At 47.1% G+C, this 12,872-nt stretch overlaps 2 protein-coding genes across 3 annotated transcripts in view; both read left to right on the top strand.

The window, feature by feature from the left end:
• Nucleotides 1-966, top strand: part of LELP1 (late cornified envelope like proline rich 1) — a 1,889-nt gene extending 923 nt beyond the window's left edge. Inside the window, exons 2-3 of one of the 2 annotated variants that reach the window (XM_084768666.1) lie at nt 94-167; nt 354-966. In XM_084768666.1, coding sequence (XP_084624792.1) covers nt 141-167; nt 354-731 — 405 coding nt within the window. In that variant the 5' untranslated portion in view covers nt 94-140 and the 3' untranslated portion in view covers nt 732-966. The remainder of the gene's footprint in view (nt 1-93; nt 168-353) is intronic. The other variant, XM_084768665.1, reaches the window with a different exon arrangement.
• A 9,294-nt stretch (nt 967-10,260) lies between these two features.
• Nucleotides 10,261-12,048, top strand: PRR9 (proline rich 9). The gene is made up of 2 exons (XM_084768685.1): nt 10,261-10,399; nt 10,860-12,048. The coding sequence occupies exon 2, from the start codon at nt 10,879-10,881 to the stop codon at nt 11,227-11,229; it is 351 nt and encodes a 116-aa protein (XP_084624811.1). The 5' UTR covers nt 10,261-10,399; nt 10,860-10,878; the 3' UTR covers nt 11,230-12,048.
• The last annotated feature ends 824 nt before the right edge of the window (nt 12,049-12,872 follow it).

Here is a 12,872-nt window from a genome sequence, read left to right as displayed (position 1 = left end):
TTACGAACTCCTTTAAATAATGGTTTGCATAGACTATATTAAACACGTGGGGTTACATACAAAAGAAAAATACCAACAACACTGAATTTACAGGTTTTGTGGTTGTTTGGGACATCCCAGGACCCTAAGAACGCACCTTCATGAAGTCTAGAATGGAGGAAAACAGGGTAAGAGAAAATCAGAGTGCAGCCCAAACGTACCCCAAGTCCACAGACGAGGACAGCTCTCAGGGAGATGACGTAGAGCTTGAACACAGGAAAAGCTGCTGGACGAGAGAGAACCGGGCTGTCAGGAGGGAGCTCCGTGTATTGTCCTTCACTGACACCCTGTCTCTCATTTCTCCTCAGGCCTAGATTTCCGCAGAAGAGATGTCGAGTGAGGATAAGAATAAGCCCTGTGATCCCAAATGCGAACAAAAGTGCGAGACCAAATGCCAGCCAAGCTGTCTAAGGAAGCTGCTGCAACGCTGCTCCGAAAAGTGTTTACAGGAAAAGTGCCCACCACCGCCAAAGTGTCCCCCATGCCCCCCGTGTCCCCCACCGTGTCCCTGGACATGTGCCATGACATGCCCCCCGCCATGTTCCGCAGCGTGCCCCCCGCCGTGCCCCTCGCCATGCCCCCCGCCGTGCTCCCTGCCATGCCCCGCAGCGTGCCCCCCGCCATGCCCCTACAAGGTATGTGTTAAGCCCTGCCCTCCCAAGTGCCCCTCTCCATGCCCACCCCCAGAGTGAGGCACCGTGGGCTGCGACACCAACCCTACGACCACTGGACTCCGTTACCACCTACAACTTTGTGGGGCCAGAAGTGAAACCATGGACTGACAAGTAAACACGTTCCTCTGCTGTGCAACACTCCTGCCGCCTTGGAGGGTTTGCTTTATTTTGTGGTGGCGGCTTACACAGCACTATGCCAGGAAGCAACCCCTGGCCGCGTGGTCTCGGAGGACCCGTAGGCTCCTCCTGTGACGTAGAGGAAAGTGCCTTTCCTGAGAGCAATGAGTGATTCTCAACTGTGCTTGTGCCCGGTAAAGTATGTAACCCAGAAAACAAGGCGGGGGAGTGGGGGGGAGGGTGGCGGCAGGACATTGGTCAAACGTCCAGGAAAACAGTTCAAGGAGGAGCATACTACCAATCTGCTATTAGTCCAGCTGGTTATCACTTACGCAGAGGGGTTCTGACAGACTGCCTGGCTTTAAACTCTAGCTCAGTGGTTCTTCACTGCGGCTCCCCCACCCTTTTGAGGGAACGCATATCAGATATCCTGCATATCAGATATTTACGTTATGACTCAGAACAGTAGCAAAATTACAATTACGAGGTAGCAAAAAGATAACTTGATGGTTGGGGGGCGGGGAGGGGGGAGCGGTCACCACGACGATGTAAGGACCGCGTTGAAGGGCCAGAGCACTAAGGAGCTTGAGAACTACTGATCTAGCTCCACCCACTGACAACACCGCGACTTTGCATTAGGTATTTAACTTACCTACGCCTAAGTTTCCTTCACGATTTCAGAGGGAAGATGGCACAAACAGTACCGCTGTCACAGCACTATTTTCAGATTTGAGATAGGCATAGGCACACATCAGGTGCTTAACGTACTGGGACACAGTAGACCAGTGGTCCTCCGCCTGCAGATCACAGCCCCTTCGGTGCTGAGCGCTCTTCACAGGGGTCACATGTCAGATCTCCCACGTGTCAGTTACCTACATTATGATTAAGAACAGTATCAGTTACAGTTATGAAGTAGCAATGAAATGGTCTTGTGGAGGAACTGTGTCAAAGGGTTCCTAGCATCAGGAAGGCTGCAAACCACTCCAGTGGACAGCGGGTGAAGAGGCAGTACATTGCTCCCACCTGAGCCCCGCTGCTCCATACTTCTCCTGTTCCCAGGCATCCCTGGCAGACACAGAGGTAGACATTATTAAAATAAGGGGGTGTGGGTGGCCTCATCTACCTTGCTTTGGTAATTAAAATTCAATAATGTCACTATCTCAAGAACCTCAATAAAGAATACATAGGTCCTCTGTTTTTGCACATGTATGTAAATCTATATTTGAAAATTAAAACCGAAGTACAGAAACTTGAAGGACTTGTGGGAAGGCGTTCACACCTGGTATTTTAGGGAGGACCGCAGTTAGGGAAGGCGTTCACACCTGGTACTTTCAGGAGGACCGCAGTTAGGGAAGGCGTTCACACCTGATATTTTAGTAAGGATTTTACAAGGAGCTAGAGAGTCCAGAGCAAACTGGATAAATTCACTAGAAAGAATGTAATGGCTCCTACTGCTGAGACGGATCCTGGAGTGGGATACAGAATTAAAGAGCACTGTACCACGCGACAGCAAAGCCTGTGTGTGTGGCCTCACCCACGGTTGTCAGTTTCCCTCCTCCTCAGCACACATCCCACTCTGTCTGTGAAGTCTTGTGAGCAGGTCCACACATGTGGCTTGTGAATGGTCAGGGTGCTCTCCTCTTATCTCCAGGCAAGCACGTGTTTTCCTAGAAGGTCATGAGCTTACTCCAGTAGCCAGGCGGCTGACAGCTTTGTCACACAGGTCAAACCATCTGATCATTATAGTAGCCTACAACGCTTAAAGGGAAATATCCTTGGAATGCTCTGCAGTAGCAGTAAGAGTTCATGGGAGAGGCTGGCTGGCCCAAGGATGGTTCCCCCAATGGACTCTCAGCATGCCAACAGCTTCCAGTCCCTCTAAAGGCATTTCACTGGCTGTGAAAGGCAGACACAGACAGTGCAAACAGTGCCTGGAAAACGGCAACAGAACAACTTCTGACTGAACCCACACACTTATTATTTAGGAGGCAAAGCAAGGCAAGGACTTCAGGGCACTGTCTTCTCAGTCTCCGGATGTGGAAGCTGTTCCTTTCTCTGACCTGAAAAAGGTCTCAGTCCAGTGTCTCCTGGCAGGGATGGGAGATTTGCCCCCAGAATTCCCACATTCTAACACCAGAAAGGTGTCTGGCGGACAACAGAAACTTCTGGAAACCCTTGTTAGGTTACGAGGTGGGGGGGGGCCTGAGGTCAACTGATGATAACACCAGGAAAAACATCTCACTTCAGAGGCAATCAAAGCAAAGAGAAGGGGGGAGGGAAGGCAGAGGCTAGAGTGAGGTGTATCTAAATTGTAAATAGTCATCAGGATCGGATTCAATTTAGACTTGTTACTTGATGGGTCACTCACTCCTCAGCCATTAAGTCTATCCTGGCAAGAGCAGGAGCTATGAATCAGTGGTAGACTACTTCAATACATCCAAAGCCCTGGATCTGCTGGCCAACATGAAAAGCAAGAATTAAAGAAAATAATAATAATAAGGCCTCAGCTTGCTTCAGGAAGCACGAATTTTCACCACAAAACCACTCTGAATAATAATAATGGGAGAACATTTGTTCATGTCCTCACTGTTTTAGTACAAGGGAGTTATTAAAAAAAAAAAACCTCTATTGGTTTCTAAATTTATTCACTGTGCAACAGAATAAAAACAAATAATCATGAAATAATTGTCAGTGTTTCAAGGACTTCCAGAGTCTCTGACAGACCTTGGAAGGGCACATGCACAGTCCAGAAGGAACCTTGACCTTGAATGCATGGCCTTCCAAGTGGTGGCATTGAAAAATAGGCCAAGAACTGTAGCCTCCGTGTTTCTAGAACCCCATGTATGGTCTAGGAGAAGGCCAGGCCTGAGAACGTGAAAACGTCTGTAGCCAGCTTTTTACTTGTCCCTTCCATGTACATGAAACTGAAGATAGACATCGTAATGGTTACCTTCACAACAAAGAGCTACATCAAAGGCAGTTCTGGGGAAGAAGACCGGGATGGGATGAGGATGCCAGCTGTCCACAGAATGCTGTAATTACTCCCAGATCCCACAGCGGTCATGAAGACTCTGCCGCAAATGGTAGAGGGTTGTACAAATAAGCAACACCCTAAGAGTGAGATCACCAGAATCTGGGCAGTGCCGGACAGATGGCTTACAGAAAATGAGGTGGGCAGGGCCAGGAACTCTCTCTCCAGCAAAGCAGTCCGAAGGGTCTCTTCAGAGAGTCATAGAGCAGATGCCACCAAGGATCCCTTGCACTGGGTGGCTTTGAAACTCCAGCCCAGCTAGGATGCCCATGGCGCTAGAGGAAAGGCTCTGGGGCTGCTTGTCATCTGCTAGATGAACTAAAGCAATAGAGAAGGCAGAGAGGAGGAAAAGATGAAAAATACCTTATGAAGGCAACACAGCTAGGACCCTCACCTTCACCCTTTTCCTAGCTGGGCTCACAGAGGAACCCAAGGAGGCTTTCAGAGCACTGTCTGAGATGGAAGTGGCATTTTTGGGTGAGGAAAAATTGTATCAAAAACTGTTGTGAGTTATTTGTCAGATTTCTTACCCTGATGTAGGGCCCCAGGGGGGCAGGACTGAGACTCGAAAGTGGGAAGGGTGGAGACCAACAGTAAAGCTAAGCAGTTTGAGGACCTCATTTGTCCCCATGTCTGTCTGCATCTCTTGTCCTGGGGGTTCTTCCCCGCTCGAAGGTGAAGGCACATGCATTTGAATATTTTCTCACACACAGCAAGCTGGTGAGAGCCACAGGCTGGCACGCACACGTGCTATCTTTCTTGAAACGCGTCCACAATCTCCAACACAATAGTCTGTTCTTCCATGTCCTTTGCAAAAGGCATGAACTTCTCCCATGGACCTTGAACAAGGTCCAGATGGTTTTACACCTCCATCTCGTCATTTAACAATCAAGGTTGATAGGTAGGTCCAGGTTGCCAGTTAAAAAAATCACGTGCTGGGGCTAAAGCCAGGAAGTAGAAGCAGGTGCTCTCCTACGAACCCCTGGCCTGGAGGGCCTGCGATCCACACCTTCTGCCTGTCTGAGTCAGACTCTGCGTAGGTGACGCAAGGAGAAGGCAGAAGAAGAACACTGCTCTCTCCACAAGGAATTCACAAGCTCAGTAAACTCCAGAGGCATCTGCTCACCAGGAAACAGGATGAGCCACATATTCTATACTTTTCAGTGTTATCAGGCCCATTGCCCTTTAATATGCAGGTGAATGAATCAAAGGAGTCTGGGAACTCTTATGATCTACACAAAGGAGATTGTTATTTGATGGGAATGGAGGGAAAACAATGTTCTGCATACACCTCAGTCTCTTCTGTCTAATTACGTCCTGGCTCCCAATAATAACAGCTCCAGAAGTCTAGATCCTCAGATACCCTTAAAATCAGATCAGCATTAGTCTTACTAGAAGACTGAACTTAACCAGGGAAATTAGTCATCTTAAGATGCGGGGTTGGGACAGTCTCCCCAAAGATATCCAAGCCTTGTCACCAACTATCCGGTCCACTAAGGTTGGTTTTTGAAAGACTTGGGATCCCCCAAACCTCCCACTTTTCAACAAGGAAATGCTAGATCATCTAAGGTACCCCTTTCCCAGCCTCTGCTACATGCAGAGGACAAAAGACTGGGTCTCCTATGCAAGGAGAAAGGACCACGCACACATGAGCAAACCCTTAGAAGGCACAGAAGTACTCAAGTTTACTCTTCGTTCTCACATTTATAGTGTCACAGAATGAGAAAGCTGGGATGGGCCAGGGAGGGTCCAGTGAGGGGTCAGACCCTGTTAGGAGCAGAGCCAGTATCACAAGGCCCTGTGGAATATATTGTCTACTCATCACAGTGAAAAGAAAAGTATGCTCAAAGGCCAAACGGTAGAGGATCCGAGTAAAGGACATAGAACGAAGGACTGGGAAAAAAAAAATCAAGGAGGGATCCATGAAAAAAGTTATTTCTGTGCCAATACAGGGCCTCATGAGTAGTAAAAGAGTATTAAACGTTACTGTATACTCTAACTTAGTCTCACAAAAATTTGTGAACTACTATTTTTACCTTCTCACATAAAAAGAGAAATTGCATCCCTAAGGGAGTTTGCCAATAATCCAACACTGCACATTGTCTATGTGGTAGAGTTCAACCCTGAACCGTGACTTCAGTTGTTCCATGAGTGTTTAAGCGTTCTTTACCAAAGTGAGGTCTTGATTGAAAGTGTTGATAGGATAAGTAAAGGGATCTTCTTAAACCAAGGAATGGGGAGATTCCATTGCTTCATCTGAGACCTTCGTCTTTCAAAGGTCCCAAGAGTTTCATATATTGAAAGATGTTGTGGTTGTGGTTGTTGTGGTTGTTGTTGTTTAGCATGTATGACACAAGTTACCACAAATATAGTAGAACAAAATGTCATAATTGCATTGCAGTTCTCCAAGTCAGAAGTCACGGGCATGTCTTAGTTACTTTTCTCCTGCTGTAATAAAACACCATCACCAAAACCAGCTCTGAAAGGAAAGAGTTTATTTCAGCACACACTCCCAGCCAGCCCATCACTGAGGAAGGACCATAACTCAAGTCAGGAACTTGGAGGTAGGAACTGATGGAGAGGCCATGCAGGAAGCACTCCTTACTCGTTTGTTCCTCGTGGCTTGTTCAGCTTGCTTTCTTATACAACTTAGGACCACCTGCCCAGGGGTGAGGCTACCCTCATCAATCCATAATCAAGAAAATACCTGATAGGCTTGCCTATAGGCTAATCTTATGGGAGCACTTTGTCAATTGACAGTCCTCTTCCCAGATAGCTCTAGCTTGTGTCAAGTTGACAAACAAACAAACAAAAAGGACAGGTAGTCTCAGTGGACTAAAATCAGTGACAGCCGGGACTACATTTCTTTATGGAGTCTCCTGGAGGCCATGTTCTTAGCTTTTCTAGCTGCTGTCACTTCTGCGTGTTCTTCCATCTTCTGTGTCAGCAATGGTCAGTGTAGTCTTTCGCAGTAGACATTAACTTTTCTTCTTCCTCTGATCTTTCTAGAATCCTTGTGTTTATGTTACACCCTTCCCTTGGATAACCCAAGACAATCTCTCTGTTTCCAAGTCAACTGATGGGCAACTGGGTTCCACCTTCTATGTTCATTCTCTCTTGCCTTATAACCAAACACAGCCACCAATCCTACTGAGTAAGTAGAATGTCGTTGGCAAGTCATTTTCTGGCCTCCTCAGGAGGACTCTGCCACCAGTTTCAAGAATGGTCATGAATTAATTCAATGACAGGAGGGGGGAGGGGCAGGGGTGCCCTGGAAAAGCCAAACTCAGAGCTCTGTCTAAATGGGCTATTGCACTGCAGTGAGAGTATGGCCTGGCCTCTCCATGCTCTTCACAGGGCTGTGTAGCTTCTGAGCTTATCCAAAACCTGTGGCATCAACAAGCCCATCTCATCCACCATCTTTAAAGAACATTCCAGAAACAGATGTTCTCCCCTTATGTTTCACCTGTGCCTAGCCTAAGCTGCCTCTAGAGGCTCCTTTCACCCAAACTAGATCTCTGTGCCTCAAAACCCTTCTAACTATGACTCTGCCCTCAGACCTACCTGAAAGTGCCCTTCTTCTTCCCGCTGCCTCCCAAGATCAACAAAAGGGATGTCTGGGATGTGACCGCCAGCCTCTGTGCATCTCCTTAATGTGAGTCCCCAAAAGAGCAGGGTGGTGCCTAGCTCAAAGAGGAACGGAAATGAGCAGCAGAGCCTTCCCATCCCATCTCACAGCTAACCACCCAGTTCCCAGAGTCCCTCAGACGACCTTAGCTTTTCTGATACATTCATCAATATTCCAAACCCCTCACCTCCACCATGGCTCCCATCACCATGCCAGAACTGTGCTGGAGCTACACCGATCCTTTAAGCAGCAGTCACAAAGCCAAATATCCCCACCTGTATTGCCCCCAACCTCACTTCTTCAAAAACATGTGATGGCACTGGGGAGCTGGCTCAGTGTGGGAACATCCTTGCCATGCAAGCAAGGGGACCTAAGTTTGAATTCTCAACACTCACATAAAAAGCCCAGCATGGCTGTGAGTACCTGTAGCTCCAGCATCGGGAGACAGAGTCAAGGGGATCCCCAGAGCTCAGTAGCCAGCCAGCCTACCTGAAATGGGAAACTTCCAAAAAGAAGGCTGAGAGAAATAGAGGGCACGTTGCGTCTGCCTCTGGTTTCCACATGGGTGCGCACACCTGCATATTCATGTGCATGCTCTACACAACACATGCTATAGGATGAAAAACTTTTGACATATCAAGTACCCCAAACCTATGTTGTTAACATTTAGAGACATTCCTGATTTCTGCTGATCACTTCTCAGAAAATGAACTACATCTACTTCTTTTTTTATCTCAGCCCCAAATTAAAGGGAGCACTATCACCTCTGAAAATTATTTTTATATTGTGGGTATCTGCTTTCACATGAATATATGTATGTACGCTACATGAGTGTGGTGCCTGAGGAGGCCAGCAAAGGGCGCGGGATCCTCTGGAACTGGAGTTCTGGACAGTGGTGAACTGCTATTTGGGTTCTGGGATAAAACCTCAGTCAGTCAGCTGCAAGAGCAACCAGTGCTCTAGCCACTGAAAAGTCACTCCAGCCCATGACATCATCATTTTTTAAGTTGCTGAAATTTAATCAACATTAACAGGTAAAATAAGCTCATCACTTTAGGGACTCTAGAAACTCCTCTCATGAGTGTTTTTTCCATTAAATATTAATATTTAATTGAATAGATTAATATCATCTATTTTCTATTAACAGTCTTTACCTTACTGGGCTCTACAGTTCACACTCTTCGTTAAGTTTTGTTAGCATTTGAGTAAGCCTCCCCTCCCTCCTCCCCTCCCTCCTCCCCTCCCTCCTCCCCTCCTCCCCTCCTTCCCTCCCTCCTCCCCCATCTCTCTGCTGCTGCCTCTTAGGGAGGCCTGTTCTGCTTCTGCCTTGGGTTGTACTTTCTACCTTTTTTTTTTTAAAGCAAATTGCTATTTCTCATGCCACTTTAAGAATCCTACATATGCTGTCTTGTGTGTGTTACATGAGTTTTCAAATGGATTATTTTAACAGAAGAGGAGAAAAAACTATCTGTGACGGGGCTGCGGCTTTTGAGTACACCCACCTTGTATTCCTTCATTGATGCATGTACCCTGTCAACAATCACTTATCTTCTCTTGTCTTCCAGTTATTATAGATGCGATTTTGTCCTAAGTTAGAACTTACAACTGAGAATAACAGCATCATTAAGTGTCAGATATATTACAAACATAACTATTATGGGATTTCATTTTTAAAACAAGTGAATTTCTTCCTAGTTTACAGTTACCAGGGAAGACTCGTAAAATGGCCGACTTGGGTGGAACTTCAAGACTGCTGAGTCCGGTGACAAGACACAGTGGAAAGGTGTATATTGCTTTCAAACTTTTTCCCCTACCCCCACCCCCACCCCCACCCCCCCAGTTTTCATTGATCTAACTCTGACAAGCTTTTCCTGAGGCTAAGAGACAGGCTCACCTTGCTCTAAATTATTCCTTGGCCACTTGGAAAACTCTACTTTCCTTCCTTCCTTTCTTTCTTTCTTTCTTTTTTTTTTTTTTTTTTTTTTTTTTTTTTTTTTTTTTTGAGACAGGGGTTCTCTGTGCAGCCTTGGCTATCCTGGACTCACTTTGTAGACCAGGCTGGCCTCAAACTCACAGTAATCCGCCTGCCTCTGCCTCCCGAGTGCTGGGGTTAAAGGCACACACCACCACGCCTGGCTCCTTAAAACTCTACTTTTCAGAGGGCACCAGAACTCCAAGTTGAGAAAATGACGATGGCCTCTTCTATTTCCCTTTTCGCCATATTACATGACTCAAGAACAAGAAATTACTGTAATTTTCCTCAAGACTTTTATACAGGATCCTCACCTTAGACTCCCAAGACAAACCATTGACCCTGGGTTGGGCTTCTGTGTCTACCTCCAAGGCAACATCAGTGTAGAGCCTTGAGGTGTAGAGCCATTGAGTTAGCCCAGACAAAATGTACAGAGGGATCTTGTGTTTCATGTAGGAACGTGCAGTGGAAATGTTTAAAACAAACCATACAAGTCCTTAACTCACACAGACCCCAGGCCTTAGGTGTGGATTTTTTTTTTCCTACTGGCAAAGACCAGATGAGCAAGGTTGATCTTATCTCTCACCATATCCTGAGCCAGTGTGAGCAGACAAGGGACCTCAGCCCTGGCTTAACAGACAGATAACATTTTATGGACATTCTTTTCCTGCTGCCTCTAATGAAAGAGTTCTGAGCAGAGCCCCTCCCTGCTGAGGTCTGGTGAGAACCCAGAGGCCAAAATGCAGGCTGATTAACAGGCATCACAAGCAGTGACTCAAACCATTCGTGATGAAGCTTGTTACGGCAACTCCACAATTAGGACGTTAGCCCACGTGGCCCTACAGGTGGTCAGGAGGCCATACCAAGCACTGTATAAAAGTCCCCACCATCCTACAGGCCACAATCCACAGCCTTCACTGAATCTTACTGGAGATCAGGTAAGCATGCTCCTCTCTCTCTCTCTCTCTCTCTCTCTCTCTCTCTCTCTCTCTCTCTCTCTCACACACACACACACACACACACACACACACACTACTACCCTAGACTATACTTTCTACTACCATTGTTAAACAGCTTGTTTTTACTAGCTCATGCATTCTATTTAGTGTATTGTACCTGATTTCTTTAAAAATGATTAGTTAAATTCTGTAATAGGATTGGGCCTTTCAGCTTGTGACTATCCAGGAAAAAATCCCAGGAGAATACTTTCACCTTGGAAGTAAGTGTCAGAGGGAGGTAATATAAGGACACAAAAGAAAGGGATGAAGACCATCAGTCTTTGAGCTAACTATCTTCCCCTCCTCATCCCTCTCTCCATCATCCACACACACTCATGCCTTCCTAGCTCCCAGCCTGGTGCTTTCAATGCAACGCGTCTCAAATCTTGTGTGTTTTCAGGCTCCTCAAATCACTCGAGATGTCTTTCAGCGATCAACAGTGCAAGCAACCATGCGTGCCACCTCCTTGTCTTCAAAAGACCCAAGAAAAATGCCAGGCACAAGCTGAGGAGGTGTGTGTCCCCTCCTGTCAGGACCCCTGCCAAGATAAATGTCCACAACAAGCTCAAGAGGCGTGCGTCCCTCAGAGCCAGGAGTTAAGTCAAGAAATTTGCCCCCAGCAAGGCCAAGATCCATGCCTGCCTCCAAGCCAAGACCAGTGCCTGCCTCAGTGTGTGGAGCCATGCCAGGATTTGGCCCAAACAAAATGCGTGGAGGAGTTCCCCCAGAAGATCCAGGAGAAGTGTCCATCTCAGGGCAAGGGAAAGTAGCTGCTCAAGTGCCACCTGGAGCAGAGAAACGGCCAACAGAGCAGCCAGCTCTGGTCCTTACTCCACTCCGGTCCTTACTCCGGTGACTTCTCCTGTGGGTATCTCTGTATAATATTCTTTCTTGTCTCCTGACTCCCTCCGTATTTCAGGACTTGGTCTGTGCCCCTGAAGATAGTTCTCTGTATTTTTATCAAGCTCTGTGAGTCAGTGTTCCTCTCGGCAGCTGGCGGCCGGTCTCTAGTAGAGGAGTGGGGTGGTTATCAAGGCAGACCGCCAAAGCTTAACACAGGTCTCCTGTGGTAAAAGCTTACCGAGCCCTGGGTACATGATCACACACTGAGGATGCCTTTGCTCGTCTTTCAGAGGGCAAGGCTCTCTTTCAAGCTTCAGAACAGTCTGAATTTAATGCCTTTGTGCTGAGCATCACCAATGCAGTGGGTGTTAAGAAGAGGATGATGGTGCTACAAAAATGAAAAAATGGTATAATTTTGTTTCTGCACCCTAACCCCCCCCCAAAAAAAATGGTTGGACGTTGCCATGTTGTCTGTGTGCTTTGTGAAATTGAAACAAAACACTCTTTAAAGATTGTATTCAAACAGCCAATAAGGACACACACGTTGGCATCCTTGCATCCTTGCCAGTCTTTGTGCTGTGTACGTGGTCTGCTTTGGACCATCTGGTCGGAGGGGGCATCGGACTCCGTGTGTGGCCTTTCGCTTGTGTCTCTGAAACAGGAGCTGGCCCGTCTGCCAGCTAGCTCCCTTGCCTTTTTCTTTTTGGTGGAAGTAAAGTATATAATAAAGCTGTTCCTAAGGCTGACTTATGACGTGACGTGTCTTTCCTTACCTCTGCTGTCTCTGTGGGAAGTATATTCCCCTTTTGGAAGGGAGTCTGGGAGGTGGGGGGGGGCAGAGGAGATGAAAACACATCTCACAGATGTACAAAACAGCAGCAGAGCGCTCTTCTTTAGAGCATGGAGACCAGCCCACTCACAGCCACTGTAGGCTTGTCTGCACACACACACTCCACACATTAGAAAATCCAGCAAACAGCTAAGACCTTCCCTTGCTGAAAACCTCAAGCCCAGATTCTTCCCACAACAGCCTATTTGCTCTTTGGCCTGGTTCCCAGAGGGAATAACTGAAATGGAGGGAGAGAAACTGTGTGGAAGAGGTACCCCCAAACCCCCAAATAAACCCACGGACAGTTGCAAATATCAGAAAAGCATAAAGATGCCTTTGAGATGAACACAAACTGGAACGCCAAAATTGTTTGTCCTGCCACTTGGCCAGATTTCAGTAAAGCTAATCTAGGTGGCCTGGTTGTGTCCTGGTGTTCCCCCACCTAAGGATAAAACGCAGCTGTGATCATGTGTAAAAAAGCCAATGAAGTACTGGGCATCCATGGAAGAGCCAAAGGCTGTTTCTTCCTGAGTGCCCTGACATGGCCTGGATGAAAGACGTGCCAAGGCTTGGCCTCAGAACAGAACAGGAGCTCTTTACCCATCTTCTACCTCCTCCCCACTCAGTCTCGAGGGAAAGAGATAGAAAGTCATGTGGAGTCCATGGACCACTTATTTAACACAAGCGAGGACCTCCTGGCACGTGGACCATACTGGTCTCTCCAGCTTAGAGATTTCCTAG

Source organism: Acomys minous (assembly GCF_964271855.1).
Source record: "Acomys minous genome assembly, chromosome: 19".
Taxonomy (NCBI): Eukaryota; Metazoa; Chordata; class Mammalia; order Rodentia; family Muridae; genus Acomys; species Acomys minous.
This window is presented reverse-complemented; position numbering and strand designations above follow the sequence as displayed.